Source organism: Patella vulgata, chromosome 2 (genome assembly GCF_932274485.2).
Source record: "Patella vulgata chromosome 2, xgPatVulg1.2, whole genome shotgun sequence".
Taxonomy (NCBI): domain Eukaryota; kingdom Metazoa; phylum Mollusca; class Gastropoda; family Patellidae; genus Patella; species Patella vulgata.
Window position 1 is genome coordinate 92,398,039 of NC_065880.2, and position 25,078 is coordinate 92,423,116.

General features: G+C 36.1%; 1 protein-coding gene across 1 annotated transcript; it reads right to left on the bottom strand.

The window, feature by feature from the left end:
• Window positions 1-624: 624 nt before the first annotated feature.
• Window positions 625-16,411, bottom strand: LOC126810112 (BUB3-interacting and GLEBS motif-containing protein ZNF207). The gene is made up of 10 exons (XM_050535093.1): window positions 16,276-16,411; window positions 13,921-14,047; window positions 12,779-12,914; window positions 10,483-10,665; window positions 10,257-10,275; window positions 9,626-9,740; window positions 8,137-8,322; window positions 6,798-6,912; window positions 4,989-5,024; window positions 625-3,750 (listed from the first exon to the last, which is right to left on the bottom strand). Exons 1-10 carry the CDS (start codon window positions 16,314-16,316, stop codon window positions 3,614-3,616), a joined length of 1,095 nt encoding a protein of 364 aa, XP_050391050.1. The 5' UTR covers window positions 16,317-16,411; the 3' UTR covers window positions 625-3,613.
• Window positions 16,412-25,078: the final 8,667 nt, after the last annotated feature.

Below are 25,078 nucleotides of genomic sequence, written 5' to 3' on the forward strand. Positions count from 1 at the left end.
TAGGCTTCTTCGTCTCATGGCCTTAAACACTGTATATAAATTTAAAGTCAATCAGATATTTACTTTAGCCTCTAGAGCGTCCACAAGCAATTGTGGACGCCGGACCGCCGGAGACGACAATATACGACCACATTTCAATGTGGGCGAATAAAAACCATGTGATCCCAATTGAATATTCACTGGTGTCTATGGATAAGTTCATAGCTGTGTTTTTCTTTATTTAGTTGGAGTCATTCTATGTGCCTATGATTAGTCTATGGTTTTATACTGTCTAACTTACCATAGTTTTTTTTGTGTGCAAAATTCAAATATATTTAGTCAGGTGTGCTGCTATTTTTTCATGTGTTCCAAGGTGTGCCATTGCCAAAGAAAGGTTGAGAACCACTGACCCAAGGTGACATCACAGGCAGGTGCCCCCTCTCCCCCACCCACCAAAGTTGCCTTCTGCTATACACTAGACATGCTCAGCTGTATTTATCCAATCCGTATCCAGTATCAACCAGCTGTGAACAACACCAACCAACACATAGTACTTGTTCTGTATGCCAACATGCAAAAACATTTCAGCCTTCAACAATGAATTTTATGCCATAGCAACAGAAGTAGCAACAGAATAAAAACAAATTTTAAAACTGAATCATTTAATTACAATAACTCATCTTGCCAAATAAATCATGTTTATATACAATGATAATAATTGTTAAAACGTTCCTCAGATAACTTATAAACAATAGGCTAATAATAAAACATACTAGACGCTAGTCCGAGTCTATCAAATATTTATAACTAATCAACTTGCACCAAACTTTTACCTTTTATAGTATCGGACTAGTTTCTAGATATGATATAGTGTGGCTATATAATTTAGAGTCTTCATCAAGTCAGGAAAGAAGGCACCAGTCAGGCATGATATCCCTCTGGTGTCTGTTAGGGACATAGTTAGGATCTTCATCAAGACACCAGTTCGAGACATTGTCAGGCATGACATCCCTCTGGTGCCCGTCTCGTATTTGTTCTGTTTTTTTATTGATAATTTTAATACAGAACCAACAAACAGTTAAAAATGATGGGTATGATTTCAGTGGTCCGTGATATTTTATACGAGACAACTACAATGATTCTATCTAGACCGGGTCTGCATCAAAATAAATCTATATTCTCAAGCTGTGTTACCTCCCCTTCCAAAGAATTAACCAAAGCCTTATTGCTCAGCTTTCACCCATGCCACATGCAAAGGCATCTTCCACACAGCTTGACAATTTAGACTACTAAATCTGAGCACTGCATTGTCCACAATAAGTTGGAAGAAAAAAAAAAAAAAAAAGAGTACCTTCTGGGTCAAAGGTCGAGTGTGAGTGGTAATAGTTGATATCTCTTGGTTCACCACAACTCAATAAAATCTGAAGACAAGTGATTGCTGAACATAACCCAACTGACAAAGTGCATACATTGTGTACATTTTAATGTTAAATAATATCATTTTAAGTTAAAAACAGAATTAATGTCAATTCTTTGTTTGGGTTGAAAATGAATGTGATAATCTGATTTCACTACTCTTTAATCTTGAATTGTTTTCTGTGACAAAGATCGGTTTTTGATTATATTCATAGATTATATGAATTTTGAAACATAAGTCAACCATTTTAAGTCAAAACAAAAATTAACAAACCAAATTTCACCAATTCTACCGAATGAAAATTTTAATTTGCTTGCTTGGTTATTATTTATTGAAATAATCCATCAGATAGACCCATTTTATTTCAAACGAAATCCAAGAGACTTTACTTGTTTGAACATACTGATATTTTACAATAAATTGTTAGTCATAACTCGAACACTTTAACATAATATTTTAATGTAAAGATTGTGAACCCACCTTTCGGTAGTTTTTTATTTTGGTCCAGGCAACATGGCGGCACAGCAAACTAAAAATAGCAGTTGACAAAATCAAATACTCGAATTCTATGGTGATCTCATAATTTAGAAACTATAAATTCATAACATTTAAATTTTAAAGAATTTAATTAATATAGTTTTTGAATTTTAAAAATTTACTTGAAATTAGTCACCAACGATTGTTGGGGGTGTTTAAAACCCAACAGCACAATGCTGTGACAATTCTTTAAGTCAGCATGTAAAATATTTAATTGAAACAAGATTTTATAAGAAGAAAATGAATTAAGTGTCACCAACATCAAGTTGGGGGCGTTAAAACCCAACAGCAAATTTGGCTGTGACACATTTAAGTACCATAAAATACAACAGAATGAAAATTAGTCGCCAATTATTATTGGGGGTACTGAAGGACCCAACAGACAGAAAGACTGCTGTGACCCACTTGCCTTATGATCCATAAACCTGTAAAAACTTCAACAAATACAAACACAAAATGAAAAACATCGCCAACTATGTTGGGGGCACTTGCCCAACAGCAACGTAGATAAATTGCTGTGACACAAAATTCCACTTGCCTTGTAAAAGATTTCAGATATCCACTCGAACATTTGACCAAAGTTGACAAATTGGCCATCTTACAATCCAGGTGAAACTTAGACATGCCAAAGCCAAAAAAAAAAAACATGCAAAAAACCTGACAGCGGAACAACTTGAAGACCAAATAACACCCCTCCCTCCAAATTAATGTAACTGTTAGCAACTATATGATGAGGATAAAAAAAATGGACATTAAAATTTGTGTACAACATTGATAAAGCTTTTTTTTCAAAATTCATAAAACTGTCCTAAACATCGAACAAATTTAATCAAAGTTGCCATTTTATATAGCATGTGAATTAATTCTGGTATGTTACAAATATTTAAAACAAAACAATCTACCAGGCCACATATAAAAATAAATATTCTAGTTCACAGATAATCCTACGTCACTTTAATACGGCTGCATGGCCGGTTTTTATTTGTTAAAATGAAACATAAAACAGTCTTATTACTTAATGCAGGTAGATTGATTGATTTGTTGAATGCATCCAGAAAGGTGCAGTAGACTCGTATATCAAGTACACAATCCTCATAAATGATTTGACAATCATGAATGATACTGGATAATCTTACATTCCTATAAACAACATTTAATGCCTTGAAATGGAATGTTTATGGAAGTCATTTAGCCCAGTAGACAAAATAAAAACAAAAAAATATCAACCTTCCTTTGTCATCAGATTTTTGTTAAGGATTGTCTGTGAGAGAGAGAGAGAAAGGGGTTTAACACTCAAACTTGGTCATTTCTGGACTAACATATGGTTCAATTTTATTTCAATAATTCGCTTGTGGGTAGGGGTCTGTAGCAGTGGGCGGAAACCGGAGAAAACCCACGAGATTGGACAGACGACCCTACTCCTTGTCACCCTACTCCTTGTCACTACAACTGGAGGATTATCTGAGAATCAAGATATTTATTTTTTGGTATGACCATATATAGCATTTATTGATATGACAAGCATGACTTACCACAAATATTAACTTGTGGAGATCTGTATGACTCAGGTGAGAAAGCTTACCTTAACAAGATGAATATGATATAATGATAAAAAAAAGAATAAAACAAAATATTTTCATTTATGACCAATAATAAATGATACATATTTAACAACATATATTAATATCTTCCTCCCTGCATCATTCTTCCAGCTCCTCTCATCATTGGGTTACTAAAGGGCATGTTGAATCGATTTCCGGGGGGCATACTCATCTGATTTTGAGCCATAGTTGTTGGCATTCCACCCATCATAGGAGCTGAAAATATAAAACCAAAAACATATTATCCTGAGAGAGAGAGAGAGATAGATAGAGAGAGAAATGGGGTTTAACGTCCACTCGACACAAACTCGGTCATTTTGGGACTAACATGTTTTTTAAAATTTTATTTCAATAATTAGCTTGCGCGTAGGGGTCTTTAGCAGTGGGAGGAAACCGGAGGACTCGGAGAAAACCCATGAGGTTGGACAGGCGACCCTACTCCTTGTCACGTACAACCGCTCATTCGAAACCACGCCAGTTGACTTAATGACAGGCTTTAAGATATAGCGCGCACGTGCTAACCATTCAGCCATCTAACCCCCCATTATCCTGAGAGAATACCTAGTCAAAGTATAGAAGATGCATTATGTAAGAGATAAATCAGCCTTCAGATCTTTTGTTTGGCCTCAAATGTTATATAGATGTTCTTTTAGATATGTTTTATCTATATTATGGAACTCGATCGACCCTCATCATCCCCTTAAAAACTCAAAATCAACTGACATTTTCAAACGTAGACTAAAAACATATCTGTTCCAGTTACACTCTGGAACCGAAGATCCATCATAATCTTTGCAAGTGCACTAGGGACCTGGTTAATATGGTGTTTGTGCGCGATATAAATTTCCATATTATTAATATTATTTCTCCACATGCCAGTTCACTCTGAATTGAGATATTAGCGATTCAATTTTCGATTAGCCTCGATCATCGTTACTAACGTTGGTGTGACAAAAATCAAAGTCTTGATTATCCATATTTACGTTCAATTATCCACTACAAAATGTATTCATATCCACTAAATATCGCAGGTTAACAATGGCATTGAGAATTGATTATGGTCTAGATATGTTTAATTAATGTGTAATTAATAATTTAGATAACATATCAGGCCTAAAGAAAGACCTGCAATAGGCAGATTTAGATGTTTAACAGTATTTTTTTTTTAAATTTTAAAACTTAAAAATTTGAATTACCTGTAAATGCTTTCAAGGAAAGCAATCAAGTAGTTTTTGTTTATAAATTTTGTCAACATGTCCGTTCTCCGTAAAAATAGGAAGCTATAATAATTGCAATTACTGACGGATAAATGATCAAAATTGTGCGACTTAACTGTACAATATGACTTAATCTTTAAAATGACCGATACATTGGACAAGGTATGGGCGTAGAAAAATCATTATTTTGAGTATTATTATTGAGTAACATCTTGGGTTAATAAAAGTTTATTTTACCTTGTGACATTGGTGGTCGCATTCTGGGATTTGGACCTGAAGTAAAATACATAAATGTAATCAAATGAAATGTGCCCACCCAGGGACGATCTTTCCGCTTGGAGAAACGGTGGCTAGGTGAGTAAAGAACTGGCTCGTTAGCCTGGAGGTTGCGGGTTCGCTCCTGGTATTGGTCAAGAAAGTTCATCAGGATTTGCCCTTGTCAGTGGTGCAGGATGAAGTGCGTGTCAAGATCACGTGTAAACATTGGAATGAACGTAAAAGATCCCGTGGCAGTTGGAATTCGATGTAAGAGTAGGCCGTAGTGCCGCTGTCCAGGCACAATTTTCCTCCTAACACACTGTATGGCGTCTTCATTAGCCCAGTTCTTCATTAGGGCAGAACATTTCATTTCAAATTAAATGGTGTTTAACGTTCTACTCTTCTGACCTAATGGAAATGAAATGTGGTTTAACGTTCTACTGTTCTGCACCGACTGGGCTAATGAAGACGGGTATATGCCATACAGTGTGCGATGAGGGAAATTTTACATGACAGCGGCACTACGGCCTACTTTTATTTTAAATACTATGGGGCCTCGTGTCCCTTCCACAAAAATTAGGTCACTTCGGGACTAACATACGGTTCAATTCCATTTCAATAACTTGCTTGCATTTAGGGGTCATTAACTGTTGGAGGAGAGAGAGAGAGATGGGGTTTAAAGTCCACTTGACACAAACTAGGTCATTTCGGGACTAACATAAGGTTTAATCTTTTTATTTCAATAATTTGCTAGTGCATAGGGGTTTTTAACAGTGGGAGGAAACCGGAGGACCCGGAGAAAACCCACAAGGTTGGACAGGCGACCCTACTCCTTGTCACGTACAACCAGGGATTCGAAACCACACCAGTCGACTCAATGACAGACTTTATGATACAGCGTGCGCACGCTAACCATTCAGCCATCCAACCCCCCCCAACTCCTCATCACCCACCGTAAAAGCAGAGAATAAACACCATGCCACTTGACAAACCCCCAACCCCCAAACAAACAACTCACAGAGTGGAAACCACATAGCGTTGCTCTTCTGACGAACCAACGAATCTGATATATTTAAGTATTGAGAATTATGCGCTTGAAATTTGCGTTCTGTTGTTATCTCTGTAGCCATCAAATAATAACATTTATGTAATTGACGTTCAGTGTCCTGATGTATATGTATGAAATATTAAATCACAAATGAATGTTATTATTTGATGTCCACAGATATAACAACAGAACGCAGATTTCAAACGCATAATTCTCAATACTTAAATATTTCAGATTCATCGGTTCGCCAGAAAAGCGACAATAGGTTAATCTAGACAATCTTTCCCGGCAATCACCAGTAGAGAACCTGACACCTCTAGGTTAATAATGATCCAGTGTCTTATGCACTGAGCCATAATGGCTCCCGTGCAATTCAATTTGAAATGAATAGCTGGTAAAAAAAAAAAATTAATATTAAAGTCTGAGATAAAAGCATATAGAAAAGAAGTGACTTCATTTGACACCATAATTTAAAATATTTTCACCAAGTCATCCTTACTTTTACTTTAGTTTGTTATGAATTAGCGAAAGAGAGAGAGAAATTGGGTTTTCTGTCCACTCGACACAAACTAGGTTATTTCGGAACTAACATATGGTTCAATTTTATTTCACTAATTTCCTTAGCGTAGTGGAACCTGAGAAGACCCACAAGGTTGGACAAACGACCCTACTCCTTGTCACATACAACCGGGGAATCGAATTGTTATGAATTATAATTATATGTATATCATGTGACCTACCTGACATCATACCAGCTTGTAACATCATTGGTTGCATAGAACTAACCATTGTTTGTGATGTACTGATAGGTCCAGATGATTTCTTATATTGGGGTAATGCAGCACGATATTCCTCCTGAAAACACATGATAAAATACAATCTCATTAATAAACAACTAAAATATACCCCCCGCCCCCAAAAAATTACAATTCTTATGTGCAACTTTATAGTCTTTTTTTTTGAAACACAATTTAAAAATCAGACTTCAAATACAAATTTTCTCCCATACAGAATTTAATAAGAAAATTGTAAAAACTTTCAAGAGAATGTCTACACTCCGTAACAGGGCCGGATTTACTAATAGGCATAGTAGGCCATTGGCTTAAGGCCCACTGAAACTGATCGGTCGTGCAATCAACCAGCGTAAAACCTTGTTTCAAGATAGGATACTGAGACAGGACATTTCTTTAACTTTGTGGTTCAATTGATAAATGTGGCCTAGGGTCCCTGACGTGTAGGTAAATCCGACCCTGCTCCCCTTCAACCAGTTTCTATGGATCAGATGTTTACCTCACCTCTTAAACACTGAATCTCCGTACAAAACATTCTCTCCCAGACTTAATCTATGATCCCAAAAATCCTCTCCTACGACAAATTTCACATATATAGTTCACATGTTACCAAGAATGAGTGAGGCCTCAATAAAACTTGAATATAACAGTTGCTAAAACAGATCTTTATAAATATTTCCGGCATAATTTGCAACACAACTTTTGATCAGACACAATCTGATAAAAAAAACACAGACCCTTTTTCGTTTTGTTTTTTTATAGTTCAAAATTTCGTTTTACTTGTCTTTACTACACTAGGATCTGGAAGAGTTATTATATAACCTGCGTTCTGGTTGATGTGAAGGTATAGCCAATGAAACGGTTTGTTACAGTAAGCTCTTCGAGTGCGGTGAACAGAACTGTGGGTATCCTGATAGAAACATAAATGCTGATTGGTTAATGTAGTGTAGGCCATCGAAAGTATAAAAAAACCCAATAAAGATCTGTATTTTAACCAGATTGAATCAGACATCTTGCTGATAAAAGGAAGTCTAAGATACAATGTTCAATGAGAAAAACTAAAGCATAAATCCATCCTTATTTTGTTGTTCAAACAAGGACACCCTTAATCTATGACTCTGTTATTTAAATGAGAAGCAGAGACTAGAGAGAGAGAAATGGAGTTGGACTGTCTCCACTCGACAGATGTTATTACAGACTATATAACTTTATGTAACAGTTATAAATAGCTACTAGGACTAACCTCGAATTTATCTGCTGTACGTCAAACTTTAAGAACATAACTTACCAATGATATATCCTCATCAGGATGCATTAACTTAGAGGTCAAACCTGAGGTGGACTCGGGCTTTTTTATCATAGGGGCACCTGTTATTGTAGCACTAGACGACACCGACGCTGCTGCTGCTGCGGGGAATGTGAGTTTAGTCGGACCAGCTGACTGTGATGAATTCATTGAACCAGGAGGATGTGACTGAAAACAAAAAAACATTATCATATAATTGAAATGAAATGGGGTTTAACGTCCTACTGTTATGCTCCGACTGGTTTAATGAAATGGGCACACTGATCAGCAGTGAATTTTTTCGCTAGGTCGCTACAATCACTGATAAGGATGACATCGATGCGACTTAATGAGCCAGAAATATTAACTTTTTTCCTGCGACAAATTAAATTCTAAAACATTTTTTTTTATGCATTGGAAAAATAAATAAAGGCGTTTGACGTATTTGTAGGTAAAAATTATTTCCTATTTAATGTAAATGGGTATTAAAATGACTAAAAGGCAGCATTCCGCCCGAAGCAGTAATGTCTTATGTAAACAATGCATGCGCCATTCAGTCAATGATTGACGACGCATGCTGTGACGGCACGTGTTAAGGCAGTCATCTTTGACAGAGATATTACTCTAGACTTGTAATTCTCAGTGAAACAGATTGTGAAATGGGGTTTAACGTAACACTGTTCTGCTCCGGTCTAATGAACACACAAAAACTAATTATTTGCTTGATAAAGACGAGAGTATCATCGTCAAAACGTTGCATGTTAATCAACCAGTAATTGTAATTCAGTAAATAATATTATGCGTGTTACAGTTCAATTACTAAATGCCACTCAAAGATGATCTAATGAGCACGGGCATACCCCATACAATGTGTTATGAGGGAAATTTTTCCAGACAGCATGAAAATTGAATTCAATTCTTTCAAATTTTAAAGAAATTACTTGTTACATATACAAGTAGATATCATATAACTTTGGTTTAATCGGAGGACATAAAGATCTTGAATAGAAGTTTCCACAGTGGACTGAAGGTTTTAAGGGAATTAACTCTAAGGGGTGTTAAGGGAAGTGTGAAATAGGATTACAAGTGGGAATATTTGTCCTTTAAATCGAACCATTAAAATTATTGTACATGGACAAAACCCACAATGTTCGACAGGCGACCCTACACCTTGTCACATACAACCATTCTAGTTGACTCAATGACAGACCTAATGATACAATGTGCACGCTCTAACCATACGGCCATCAATACCCCACCTGTCCTTGTTAAACTTTACTAATTAGATTAAAACGTTTTATAAATACCTGCACGCGCTAACCATTCGGCCATTCACCCCCCCCCCCACCTGTTCTTGTTAACCCTCACTAATTAGATTAAAACATTTTATAAATACCTGCATCACCCCACCTGTACTAATTGGATTAAAACGTTTTATAAATACCTGCACCACCCCACCTGTACTAATTAGATTAAAATGTTTTATAAATACCTGTGCTGCTGAAGGAAATAAAGGGCGTGGAGGACCAGATTGAGGTGGTGGTCTTGGTGGCATGCCCATAGGTCCCATATTAGGTGGCATATTGGGTGGCATGTTAGGTGGCATCCTGGAAAATAGATCATGATAATATAACAGCCATATACTTTATTTGCATCTGTTCTCTATAGCTGACAACTTACTGAATATTACAAATTCATTAAAAGTTTGATGCATTATTTGCATTTTCCCTAAAACATCAAATTTCTCACGACTTAATACACGCGAACATGCACTTAATTAAGAAAACAAAATCAGTGGGACTGGGAGATAATCTTCAAGATTGGATTTAAACTAGGCCCATCAGGTTTCTCCGCTATCAATAAAATTGAAATGGGGTTTAACGTCCAACTGTTCTGCTCCGAACTGGGCTAATGAAGACGAGGATACGCCATACAGTATGCTATGAGAAAATTTTGCCTGGACAGCGGCACTATGGCCAACTCTTATATCGAATTCCAACTGTCAAGGAATCTTTTACGAGCACGCCAATGCATACACCGGATCTCGGTTTATCGTCCCATCCGAACGACTAGACAGCGCTGTCAGAGTGAACAATCTTTTAAGTGTTATATAATGAACTTACCCCATATGTCCCATATGACCTGAAATACAGATAAAAAAAAATTAATTTTATTTAATAGAACAATTATTGCAAATTTACAGATTTGTCATCAAAATTAAAATTAATGGTGCCGAATTCGAACATTTTAAATAATTCTATTGGAATTCATTAGCTTAGTGTGAAATCACCAACCTTTTTATTCTGTACGAATAACTTCTGGTAAAATACAGAAAAGATTTCTACCTACCCATCGGTGGCATCGGACCCATTGGTCCCATAGGGCCCATTGGTCCCATACCCATAGGAGGAGGGGGCATTCCAGGTGGAAAATTCATATGTCCCGGAGGTCCCGGCATACCAGATCCGAACGTTGACGGTTGAGCTGGATTACTATTATCATCATCTGAATCCAACGCACTGCTACCTTGACCTATAAACAGACGGGGAAACTTGCTAACATTGTGATAATATAAAATGTTCAGTCCATGATGAACGATTTAAAGTAAGATCGCCACCCGTACCTGCATACTAGATTCGCCGGTGGCTACCAGTTTGTCGTTAAATTATGGCATTAACAAAGTTTAACCAGAACCGACCTACATTTTTATGGACCCATGTTGACATCAGGGCTCTATAAAAGTTGAGTGTGCCTGGGCACACACTTGAAAATGTGCCTGCAGGGTCATACTGAAACACAGGGATGTAGCCAGGATTTGGTGAGTGGTGTTAAAATATATTTGGCGAGCTGAGCTAGAACGAAAAAATTTTATGAAAATTAAACCCTTCTTGGTGTATTTTCAGAGCATCTGCTGCCTTTTGTATTTGGTTCAGTGCAAATCAAATTTCCATTTATATATTCAAATTTTACCAAATTCACTTAATTTTCATCAATGATACAGGGATCTAAAAACTTTTTGACACCACCCGATCGAGCATAAAATTGTCCCGCCCCACTCTGTTTCTCTGGATAGATAAGTTGAGGACCTTTCGGTATTTGTTGGGTTTTTTTTTCAAATATTATTTTATTACTTTGAGATTAAAAATTATTAAAACGGTGTTTGTGTTTTATTTGAGTACAACAAATTATGACAACAGGTAGATATTGATAATTAAAACACGTTGTATTATTTGACTTGTTTGTAAAGTTGTTGTACGTGTCTCACGAATATTATTATTATTACGGTGGAATGAGAATCAGGTCAGGCAGAAACCGAGAAAGCTCTCATCGTCCTCCTAGTCCTACTCTCGGGCCGTAGCAAATCCACGGTCAACACAGGTAAGAAATAAAATAAGATCATCGTGAAAATTTGCAGGCACGTGTTGGACAATTACGACATTCAAATCTTTAACATTGGAGTGCCGTAAATTGGTCTGGGTGACCTATTTACGGCAAATAAAGAAATATAAAGACCGTAGAATAATTGTAAAATGAATAGACCTAGGCCTACACATCTAAGTATAAATAAACAAAATACCAATACATCTTTCTTTAAACTAATTTGGGATGATAGGGTCTACTACGGCACACAAAAATAAATTATGCCGTGACAGACATGGTTTGCGTACGTCGGCTTTTACCATGGCTTTGCCGTTTGATTGCCGTGGTAAATTTCGAGCGCCGAGTTTGTGTACAGAGAAGGACGAAGGGGTTTAAATACGACTGGGCCTTTTTCGATTTTTTCTTTGTGCTGGGCGGCAAAAAATAGTGCCAGAGGGCAGGTGCTGCCCGACGTGGCTACATTTTTAAAAATGTGCCTGCAAAAAATTTTTTTCAAGCAAATGTGCGTACGATGTGCGCGGAAATATCGATGCCTGGTTGACATTCAACATCACAAGAACATTCATCACCAGCAGTACCTTGATTGAAAAATAAACTGGTTTCCTTTCTACTGCCTGATTAAAATACAGATCTATATTTCGTTTCATTTTTTTTTACTTTCAATGGCCTACACTACATGAAGATCTAACCAGTTGTACTGGAAGGTCGCGTCAGAGGTCATACGAGCGACTTTTGACCATATGATGTCAGACATTTGATTAACCAATTAGCATTGATGTTTCTAGTGGATTACCCACAGTTCCGTGCACCTCACGCCAAAAGCTCGTCGTAACAGACTGTTTCCTAAGATAAATTAGGCGATCAGTTGTTTCAAATTACCTCAGAAATATTCTTGAAATGAAATGGGGTTTAACGTCTTACTGTTTTACACGACTGGGCTAATGAATACAGACATATGCCATACACTGCATTATGAGGGACATTTTACCAGGACAGCAGCACTACGGCCTACTCTTTCGAATTCCCACTTTTATGTGGACGGCAATGTGTACACAGGACCTCAGTTTTCCGTCCCGTCTAAACGACCCGACACTGTTCCTTGTAAGGCCCTCCCGTCCTGCATCAATGATAATGGGGGAAACCACGCCGGAAAATCTCAAGGAACTTTCTCGGCACAACCAGGAGAAAACCTGAGACCTCCTGGTAAGCGAACCATCAGCCACTGCAGCACCAAATATTTTTGAAACAAGGTAGAATAACTTACCCGGTCTACTATTTTTACTACGTTCATGTTCTTTTAAATCATCTGGAGGTATTCCTTCCATACCATATATTTCTATTTCTACATTATTTCTACCAGGTAAAGAATTTGGAACTTTGTCTATTTTTTCTTTGTGAACCTGAAATACAACATGCACATACATTTTTTCAATATTAGAAGCATTTTAAGATATATAGATAATTAAGTTTTGACTAACATGCCTGTCCATAAATTGGATGGTTATCTTTTTAATTACATGTACATGTACATAGAGAAAAGATGGTGATTTTAGAATCTAACCACCAAATTTAACAGATATTACTTGAGGTTACGATGATGACAGGTGCCTCTTTCTCTATTTCATGTTGACTGCCAATATAAATTCACGAAAACTGATACAGTTCATAATTTTAAACGTCTTTTAAAATCTTTTGATTTGTGTCTGGCCAAGCCTGCAACAGGTGACTAATACCCAGGGTAGTTGCTCCGACCGGGCTAATGAAGATGGGCATATGCCATTTAATGTGCTACACTACAAGGGAAATTTTGCCCTGACTGCTGTGCTACGGCCAACCCTTTTTTTTTTTTTGAACTTCCAACGGTAAATGTTTCCTTTACATGCACGCCAATGTGTACACAGACCTCGGTTGTTCATCCCTTCTAATTGATATGGTGTCCCTTGTTAGGCCTTCCGTCCTATTCCTACACCACTGCCAATGCAGGGATTGAACATGGGACCCCAGCTTAGCGAGCCAACATCCTACTCACTGAGTCACTGTGGCTCCCAACATTCCAGATGAATTATAATTATCTAGAAGAGAGAGAAATGGGGTTGAATGCCCACTTGACTTAAAATAGGTCATTTTGGGACTAACACATGGTTCAATTTTATTTCAATAATTCGCTTGTGCGTGGGAGTCTTTAGCAGTGGGAGGAAACCGAAGGACCAGGAGAAAACCCATGAGGTTGGACAGACGACCCTTATCCTTGTCACGTACAACCGGGGAAATGAAACCACACCAGTTGACTCAATGACAGACCTTAATGATACAGTACGCACAGGCTAACCATTCAGCCATCCAAACCCCCAATTATCTAGAAGATTTGTAAACTGTACCAAATATTGAAGTAAGAGTTTTACTCACCTGCATACAGTGTATAGACAGACCAGGACCAGTATATAATTTTTTGTGACATACATGACATTTAAAATGCTTTGCTTTTTGATGTTGTATTAATATTTTTTCATCATCAAATTCTCTGTTACAATACCTTTAGAGAGTTAAGGCAAATAAATGAACATTGATGATTAATTTCAGAGCCAGGTAATTGGGCCCATTTCTACTCTCTGAACCATCGTAAATTTTAAACGGATTTCTCTGATTATAAATGAACTACTTAACGTTGGTTATTATAAACTTACCTGTGTGTTTGAAATCAACTCCTGTTAAATAAAATCCATTGCACAACTAATTATCCCAACGAATAAAAAAGTTCTCTCTTGAAAAATTGAAATCCCACAAACTTTTGACACCGAAAAGTACCAATATGGAAGCAGATAAGGTCACTCTTCGGGAGATATCATTTCGCATAAGGGGTGACAGCATAGCAAATCAAAACGGTTTTCGGTAATTTTATGACAATTTACACACATAACTGTCTGTATTTTATTTATTTTGTTACCGTCTTTTACATCTAGTAAAATCTCTGCAAATTTTACAACTTTAACTTTTGAAATATTTTGTTTTAATTATTTGAAGCAGTTATTATTTGATCGAAAGAATGCTATCAAATTAACAATACACTCAGAGACTTCCAAGGTGAGCTTCATGATCCTTGTTAAATTATTATAAAACAAAGAAGATAGGATATTTTTAGTTTATATATGACTTTATTTTTACGAGTATAAGTGAAATCAATGATATTTTCATTGTGAATAAAATTTAATAAACTGGCGGATCAATGGTTCCAATATAAAAATCTCTTATGTAATTGCCTTCCGTTCATATTTTTCGTTGCCCAAACTCAAACGATCGTGGTTTGTTTTCATTGTTGGGATATTTAGTTGTGCAATGGATTTTATTCAACGGGAGTTGATGATTTAAACACACAGATAAGTTTATAATAACCAAAGTTAAGTAGCTTGTTCATAAACGAAGCGAAGAAATTTGTTTAAAATTTACCATGGTTCAAGCAGTTAGACAAGAACCAGTCAATTCTGGGGGTGTATTTTTTAAATGACATTTGTGGTGGATGACGGTCAGAAAGATAAAATGCTATTTTTATCCGTTATATCAACCCCTCAAAGGCTTAAAGATAGGTTCCCAGAAAAGTATTTATTGGGTTGTTATTTCCAATAAAAGTATGGCAATTTTGGATATGGAAAGTAGAAACATCCAATCTTATTAGAAAAATACTGGATGCCCTGAAAAACACTCATGGGGCGCATACAGGACAAAACTGTAAGGGTTTCCCTATAATCAACAGCCCAACGATTAGGAGTGTCTGCACGCGTGACATCAAAGGTCGCACGCGGAGATTGAGTGCTTGATGTACATGTTGATAAACTTTATGAAGAGTTTGACGCACAACAGTTTCTGAGTTAAAAACCACAGAAAAAACTTGGGCAGTTGATAATCTGAGAATTTAATTAGGCTTCGATATTTGTAATAAATAGTCAGCAATTAAAGACAACATCGTCTTTTGTATGCAATGAATTCTCCTCCGACTTCACCCCCGTTGCTAGGTACCGAGAGAGGTAAGTCACGTGACAAAAATATGACCTCTTTTGATTGATTTTTTTATAGTAAGGGTATTCCTTTACAATCACAATATTTTGAGAAGGATTTGAAGCAAAATTATGATAAATTAATTAATTTGAATATGTTTTTAGTCCAAATATATCATCAAATCACCCAGTTTGTACGCGGGAATGTATCTTTAAATGTTCTTCAGAACTATTATCCGATTCTTTCAATGAGCAATTAATGAAAGAAAATAATTCCTGTAAATTAACTCAATAGTATAATAATATTATAATTATATAATTAATTCCATATAAAGCTTTGTTGAGACCCATACAAAATATAATAGCAGTCAAGTATTGTGGAAAACTAATTGTAGGATGAAGAAACCACCCAAATCTCAGCATGAACCTGCTTGTGGCCCATGTCCATGTGGCAGGCAACGATCCAATAGTATACAACAAGAACCGCTGTTCCATTTATTCTTCTAGTGATTAATTCTCTGATTGGAATTTTTTTTCTTATGCAATCCGAACATAAATTATTCCAATCTTAAATAAATTATTATTCACATGCTTGCGTAATTGTAATAAACAGTAGATCTATGGTAATTTCACAAACTGAAATATAGTTTGTCTCAAAAAAGAAAAAAAAAGGTCATTGACTTGACTCATTGCTTCCATTGTTCCTAATTACGACAAATTTTTGGCTAAATTGGGCCGTATTTTATATTTTGTTTCTATTTAAAAAGGATACCAACACCAAGGTTTTATTTGCTTCTTCTTCTTTCTTCCCATATTGGTAAAATATTGACTGTAAAACTCTTGTTAAAATAAACTTTCTTGACCGCACTATTACAACGATTTCAACATGGCGATATTGCCTTCCACATGACCCGGATGTACAGGGATCAATTATTATTTTTACCACCCAATATATTTGTGAAATATTATATGAGGTCGAACTCTTAACATTTTATGCAATATTTGGTTATTTTATAATCTTTGTACTAAGTTGTTAATATCGGTATTTGTACAATTAAAACAGAGTATTTAAATTCATAGTCGTTAGAAAATAAGCAATGATAGCTCCCAAAAGGCACTCAAAATTAAACTGCAGCAAGATCTTCTGCTTCTGCCGGATAATGTACGTCCACAATCAAGATGTTGATTATAATGACATATATATTTATTTCCAGTGCACGGATACACAAATCATTATAGATAGATAATGTTCAATTATACAACGGAATTGCAATGAAATGCATTTATAGCTTCATACTTTTCTGCTTTAGGACTACCATGGACCTTATTTATTATATGTATTTAATAGTATTATAAGGTCCATGGGACTACCCGAACTAGGCTAAATAAATGTAGGCTACCATGAAATATTGTCTGGGCAGGGCTGGGGCGAGGGCCTACCCTGAGCTGAGGACGATATAATTTCGAACTCCAAAGCACAACTCAGTTTTCCGTGTACGGAAATTCCTAGCAATGAGTAGCAATTTACTCGACCAGCAGTGGGTTTGAACCTCGGATATCCTGGTTAGTGAGCCATGCAGCGCCCTAATTTAAGCTAATAATTAAGTTATGGTTAACTCATACATGTATTGTACCATGGTTCCTAGTAATGTATTAACCGACGAGCGCTTTTTTTTTTCAAAAATGGCCAAAGTATTGCCAAAAAGTTACGGACAAATCATATCCAAAATTTAAATCATTTCATAAAAGACTAACAATTATGAATAATTGAAATTTAGACAAAACCATTCTATAGTTTTAATCACTGATAAGAATCAACAAGAGGACACCACTCCATCCTACACCACTGACAATGGGGACACAACTCCGCCCTGCACCACTGACAAGGGGGGGACACCACTCCACCCAGCACCACTGACAAGGGGACACCACTCCGACCGGCACCACTGACAAGGGGACACCACTCCGACCAGCACAACTGACAAGGGGACACCACTCTGACCGGCACAACTGACAAGGGAAAACCAAACTGGTAAAACCTGTGAAACTTTCATGGCCTGTACCTTACTCATTTTGTGGGTTTTCTCCGGGTCTTCCGTTTTCCTCCCATTGCTATAGACCCTACTGAAAAACCATATGTTTGTCCCAAAATGATCTAGTTTGCCTGAGTGTATGTCAGACCCCATACTTATTGTGCCACTTATTATGGCTCCTGGGTACTGGTAATACTTTACAAATGTACTTCACGACCATATAATGCTATGTACAGTACTAGTAGATCCAGTATCATTGAAGAGGAGGAGTAGTTTCAAATCTAGGGCGCCATCTACAATCCCACTCCACACTGAATGTCAACCAAATATTAATAAAATGGATAAAATAACACTTGAGCACCCTGGTAGAACGTCATAGATCGTATTGCCTATATAGTGGTTCGCCGAAAGCAGTTTTATTCAAGTTAACATAAAGTTCATGTCATATTATGATTGTTATTGGTTTTGTTGTTATTTATCTTGGGGGCACCTGAATGCTACCATTCTGGATTACAGTACTCTGATTATTATAAAGACACGACAGATTGGTTAAAGTTGCAATTTCATATTTTTACGTTATATTTTTAAAATGTATTAAAATAAAGCCTTAAAATAGATGGTATCTATAAACAGTCCTACAGTCCTATTAATCCTATAATTCACTATTGACAGTTGAGAAAATGGCAAAAATATCATTTTCCTCTTCAAATTCAAACGTTTGATGATAGCTACTCCATGGTGGAGAATAGAAAACAAGGGAGGTAATTGGGAGGTAATTCTGTTATTATTTCCGGTGTAAATGAGTTTTAAGTGTGAGAATGACACCTATGATCGTATAATAGTGAGTTGACAACCTATTGAGCAAAAGACATAGAAATAATTATGTTTTGACTTTCTTAGAAAATATGAAATTGTAACTTTAATTTTGCATTTTCGACCAATAACAACTTGTCACAATCATCTGATAGAAATGCTGAAGGGGTTTGACCATTTTGATTTACATTCGGCCAGGTCAAATGAATCTATGAGTCATAGGTTATTCCCCTAAATCATATCTTTTTACCTCCTGATCTGTCTGTCTTCAAATAAGAAAACCTACCCCTATACAGTCTGCTATGAGGGGAATTTCGTTGGAACGGTGCAATGGCGTACTGTTATTTCAAATTCCAAGGGTTCTTTTATGTGCATGGGATCTCTGATTTTCGTCCTGTCTGAACAAATAAACACTGTCCAATGCCAAGAACTCTGTACCACTGACAAGGGGAAACCACGCTGGAAAAAACCCAGCCCAAGGTACATTATCGGGGAACACCAGTATCGAACGGTGGGGCGTTCAGGTTAGTGAGCCAGTGCCTTATTCACTGAGCCACTTCAATTTGGGGTGGGGCTGGTGTCTGAGTGTTGCTGTCATGGTTTTGATCCGTTGTGTGGCTTGGGGCGACTCCTCAACCTGATGGATTTACTCTAAAACCTATGATTTCCTCCCAAATGGAAAGACCCCAGCGTGTGCACTAATCATAATTTAATAAGACAACTTGTCTGCGATATCACCCTCGGGTGAGGGGGGTGTCTGAGAGTTCTTGAGTGTTGCACTTTGAGCTCTAGCTGGTTTGCTGTTTTGATCCCTTGTGTGGCTTAAGCAGTGGACACATTAGCCGAATCGTTCGGCCGAATTAATCGGCGCCGAATTTTATTCGGCCGAATGGGTGGACACACTAGTCGAATGCTTCGCCCGATTCAACCTGCCGATTGCATCACCTTTCACGTCACATGATTAAACATGGCCGCGTCTATGTCTTCAATCTATCACGTGACTTCTCGATATGAGTGGTGATTGGCTAATGAATTCTATATTCGTCCGAATGCTTCGGCGAAGCGGACACACCAGGCGAATATAATTCGCCCGAATATATCAAACCTGTTTGATTCGGGCGAATCATTCGGCCGAATGATAGTGGACACACTAGGCGAATTTCGACGCCGATTGATTCGGCCGAACGATTCGGCTAGTGTGTCCACCGCTTTAGAGATAGAGGCGACTTCTCAACCTTGTGGGTTTACTCTTGGTAGTCCGGTTTCCTCCCACAAGAAAAACCCTGCACGTGCACTAATCACAACAAAATAAGACACTTGTCTGTGATATCATGGGGAGGTTGGATGGCCGAATGGTTAGCATGTGTGCACTGTACCATAAGGTCTGTCATTGAGTCAACTGGTGTGGTTTTGATTCCCCAGTTGTACGTGACAAGGAGTAGGGTCGTGAAAAGGAGTAGGGTCGCCTGTCCAGCCTCGTGGGTTTTCTCTGGGTCCTCCGGTTTCCTCCCACTGCTAAAGACCCCTACGCGCAAGCGAATCATTGAAATAAAATTAAACCATATGTTAGTCCCGAAATGACCTAGTTTGTGTCAAGTGGATGTTAAACCCATCTCTCTCTCTTTCTCTCTCTACGCGATATCACACTTGATGGAAGTGGATGTTAATCACTAATAGAAGAATAAAAAGACATTTTATTTGCTGTTCAGCTTCCTGTATTTATTGCATACAACAATCAGCACCATTAAACCTGGTCAAATATCATTCATATTTAACATCCATTCATATACAGAAACAACAACAATATACAACATACAGGCATTTAAAATATATTATTCCACACGGATATATAGCACTTCTACAATAACAAACAATACATGATCTCTTTTATAAAAACAAATCAATTTTAGACCACAACAATTTTTGGTTGTTCAAGTAATTCTTAATTTATCAAGATCCTTAAAACTTAAAAATTGGTGTGGCCTTGTTTGTAAGTTTGCAAGAATGTAGAATTCCACGATTAAGGGTTAGGTCTAAATATTAATGCCAACTGCAGATTTGGTCAAAGGTAATGAGATGTTAACAGGGCTATTGCGCTATCCCTAATCCCAGTGCTACCCTAACAGAAAACTTGTAATCAATCACATGCCCTAACCCTATTTACATCTCACGACGACCATGACAAAATCTGCAGTTGGCCTTAATATTTAGACCGAACCTGTGACAATATTATTTCACAGGCATATAGCACTTTTACAATTACAAACAAATAATGCACAATCCCTTTTATTAAAACAAATCAATCCTGGGTAACACCAATTCAAAATTTCTGCTTTCAATTTTCCCCCGGTAAAAACGCATTAATTTAAAAATAACAAATATTTTGTTATTCAAGTGATTTTCATTATTTATTTAACAAGACCATGAATAACTAAAAATTAATTTGGTGTGCCCTATAATCATTGTAAGTTTGCAAGAATGTACAATACCACGACAGACAATCTGTTAATATATTTCACATAAAAATTGACAACATTAAACATACATTATGCAAGAGCTAAATCTGCCTATTGCAAGTTTTTCTTTAAGCCTTAAATGTTATATAAATTATTAATTAACTGATCCAGGCCATAATCAACTCGAGATGGCATCAAATTTCTCTGATATTAAATAGATTAGAACGGTTCAGCCATATTTTGATTTAACATTTTAAGCTAAAAATCCTGGAGCGAGACTTAGCTTCGAACAACCAGTACGGTGGTTGAAATTATTGCACATGTCTTTTCAAACCTTCAAAGGCTAATATCTCCACTCGCAATTAAGTAATTTGAATGAAATTTTCAAATTATTCATTTTACATTATCTATTTTCGAACTGTTATAGCAAGAATGACTAGCTCTTTATCTAAATCTTACATAATGTATGTTTAAATAACAATGTTGATAAATATCACAATGGTTAAATAAAATTATTTAAAGTTGATATTGTTAAAAGAAGAAGAAAAACTGTTATCAATTTAATTCCAGATCAGTGTGTATTTATAACTAAATTATATAATAATTACTATAGATTTTTTACAATTTGACACATGAATTTCATATAAATTAATATTTTATTTTGATTGTTGATTTGACTAGATGATACGCTACTAGGGACAGCCACAAAATTTCAACACTTATGTCCAAATGAGTAACTTTCGGATAGATCGCAACCCAAACAACCATATTTAATATGTCTATGTTGAACATAAAATAACCGACATTTAATTTATCATTTTCTATCTACAGTGTCATTCAACCCATCCACCCCCGGGTCCTCCGGTTTCCTCCCACTGCTAATGACCCATATACGCAAGCGAATTATTGAAATAAAATTAAACCATATGTTAGTCCCAAAATGACCTAGTTTGTGTCCAGTGGACATTAAACCCCATCTCTCTCTCTGATAAATTGAAATTTCATCAATCTATGTTGGTTGCATGTAACAAGACACTGCCGTCTTTTATTGATAGCAGATCACTCACTCACTCACAATCTCTCTCTCTCCCTCCCACCATCCACCCAGTTCCACGATTTATCTATTTGGACCCAAGTGTCTAAATTTTGCAACACTCCCTTACCAAAGGATCACAATACCTATGTAATATCACTACATATATTCAACAATTATTATTATACATATTTAAGTTTAAAATACTTTTATCACATTACATTAATCATGAGTTTGGCAAATTCTATCAATATTTTAGCAACATATGGAAGCATCTACATTTTGTAAACCTTTGATCTACATAAAAATATTTTCCAGAGAGTGCAGTTTATGAAACAGTGCTACAGATAAAAGATGGATTCCTTGTATCCGATAGTAACCACAATCGACAAATGTGAAAACAAAAGAATAAGACATAAAATTATATCAATAGATTTTCAGGTTTATCTTAAGGATTTATTACATGTAAGTAAGAGCTAAATCTGCGTATTATAGATCTTTTTAAACAATCTGATTAAAACACAGATCCTATTTCGTTTCGTTTTTTTATAGTTCAAAATTTCAATTTACGTGTCTTTACTACACTAGGATCTGAGAGAGTTGTCATATAACCCGAGTTCTGGATGATCTGAGGGATGAGCCAATGAAACGATCTGTAACAGCAAGTTTTTGGCGCGAGGTGTAGGAAGTGTGGATAACCCACTAGAAACATCAACACTGATTGGTTAATCAAATGTCTGATGTCATAGGGTCAAAAGCCGCTCCAATGACCTCTGACGCAACCTATCGCTACATCTACGTGTTGTGTAGGCCATTGAAAGTATAAAAAACCGAAACGAAATATAGATCTGTATTTTAATCAGATTGTGATTCAAATGTCATATAACTTATTATTTAGACATTTAATGATGAGACAAGAGATCAACCACATGATTTAACTGGTAAAGGTTAATATTGAGACTTTGTTTATTATTGTGGCAATGATAATTGAGACTAAGTTACTCTCGCCAAAACTTCAAACATTCATAACTTTAATTGCTTTGAATAAAGTAATTTTCAATATATTCATTTTACTATTTATAAACTTTTAGTGGCATTTAGCGATTGGAAACATAACAGAATTAACACAGCTATATGGGGGGACAATAATCACTGGTTTATTATACACAAGCACAAAGTTTCGATAATTATAATTATTAACAGTTAATTAAGTATGGCTTCACATTGTACATTTATTTATGTATATAGACCTCCCAGTTTACTATATAGTATTGTGCTTGATAACGATAACAGGCTCGAGACTTGTGTATAATAAACCAGTGATTGTTGTCCCCCCCATATAGCTGTGTTAGTTCTGTTCTTTATAAACTATTATAGCAAGAACGCCCAGCTTCCTGGAGAATAAATACAGAAAGTTAAACATTGTCATAGAATCATCTGTTAGTTTCAATAAACCATCTAACTAACTACCAATATATAGAGGATATTTGTCGTTTTAGAGTGAATAACATATTTTATTTCATCGAGAAGCAAGAAAACTTATATTTTCACGAATGCGTAGCATTCGTGAAAATATAAACGTTTTCTTGCTTAGAGATGAAATAAAATATGTTATTCACGACAAATGTTCTATTTATTTTATGATTTTACAATCATTTTAGGTAAAAACAACTAGCCAGTGGAATAACACTTTTATTTCACTGATAAAACACGGTATTCCACTACTGATCATAAAATAAAGTCTGGTAAATGTCATGAAATATGAATTGTAAATGTGTGTTATTCTAAATATAGGTGATGTAAACAAATTCAAATGTGTATGTACGTAATCATCCAACTGTAGTGATTGGTCCTGGCAGTGACCTCTGTGATCCTGATCCAGGCAGTGACCTCTGTGATCCTGATCCAGGCAGTGACCTCTGTGATCCTGATCCAGGCAGTGACCTCTGTGATCCAGGCAGTGATCTCTCTGATCCTGATCCAAACAGTTGTAGACTAGCCAGTTTAAGGATCTGAAATTTTTCGACCGCTAACCCTAACCCTAACAATAGAATGGATTGATAAACAAAGGCTGTTATCAAGATTTCCATTTACGTCACATAAGCCAATTTAAATTTGGCATCCCTTGGTTCCTGAATAATCAATTAAATTAAAGTGTGTTTTTGATTTTATTTGCATGCACAGTGTCAAATATTTTTTACCTCTCTTCGCTCAACAGAACACATCCTATTTGTTTGTATATATATATATATTCATATCTTTCTCATTTTTTATCTATTTGTGTATATGCTTGATAACGACTTGTGAAACCTTGTTGAAACGTCGCTGTGAAAAAAAACGTAGTAATTGTTATCCATAAAAGTGTGTTTTTGAACATCCTATTTGTCCTATTCTGATCTGATCCACCACCAAAGTTTACACCCTTGGGAAAGCACCGGAAGACAGGAGGGCCTGGAGGGGGCCTTAAAGGACATCGGAACTTACATAACTAGGCAAGTTATCAAAATGTTCATTTCTTGGGTGTCAAATTATCTACGTTATCACCCTGTTAGAAGTGGATGTAAAACTCTAGGAACGAACGAACGGGTCTCAAAGCCATCCATAAGCATGCTCAAAGAGCTTTTTAAAGATAAACTATATATGTCTATTTAAATTTAGTCTATATAACTAAGATTATTTAAAAAAATGAAATTTTAATTGGGATTTAAAACTTGTCAGAGTTGAACAGAATATAGGCAGATATTGGCAACCAATTTTCTTTTTATCACATTCACAACCTTTAGTTAAAAATCTCCCCATATTCATCAAAACCATTTCTTTACAAAATGTTTAGCTTGCTCCAAAAAATCAAAAGGCACACAACATTGATAAGATTAGAGATACATGTATATACAATGTCTCTAATGTGATGCATCAACAATAAATATATATATATATATCTAGGTTTACAGTGCAGCTTATACACCGATCGTCTTAAAATATACAAAATAAGCTTATACACCGATCGTCTTAAAATATACAAAATAAGCTTGTTCACCCATTGTCTTAAAATATACAAAATAAGCTTATACACCCATTGTCTTTACAAAATAAGCTTATACACCGATCGTCTTTACAATATAAGCTTATACACCGATCGGCTTTACAAAATAAGCTTATACACCCATTGTCTTTACAAAATAAGCTTATACACCGATTGTCTTTACAATATAAGCTTATACATCGATCGTCTTCAAATAT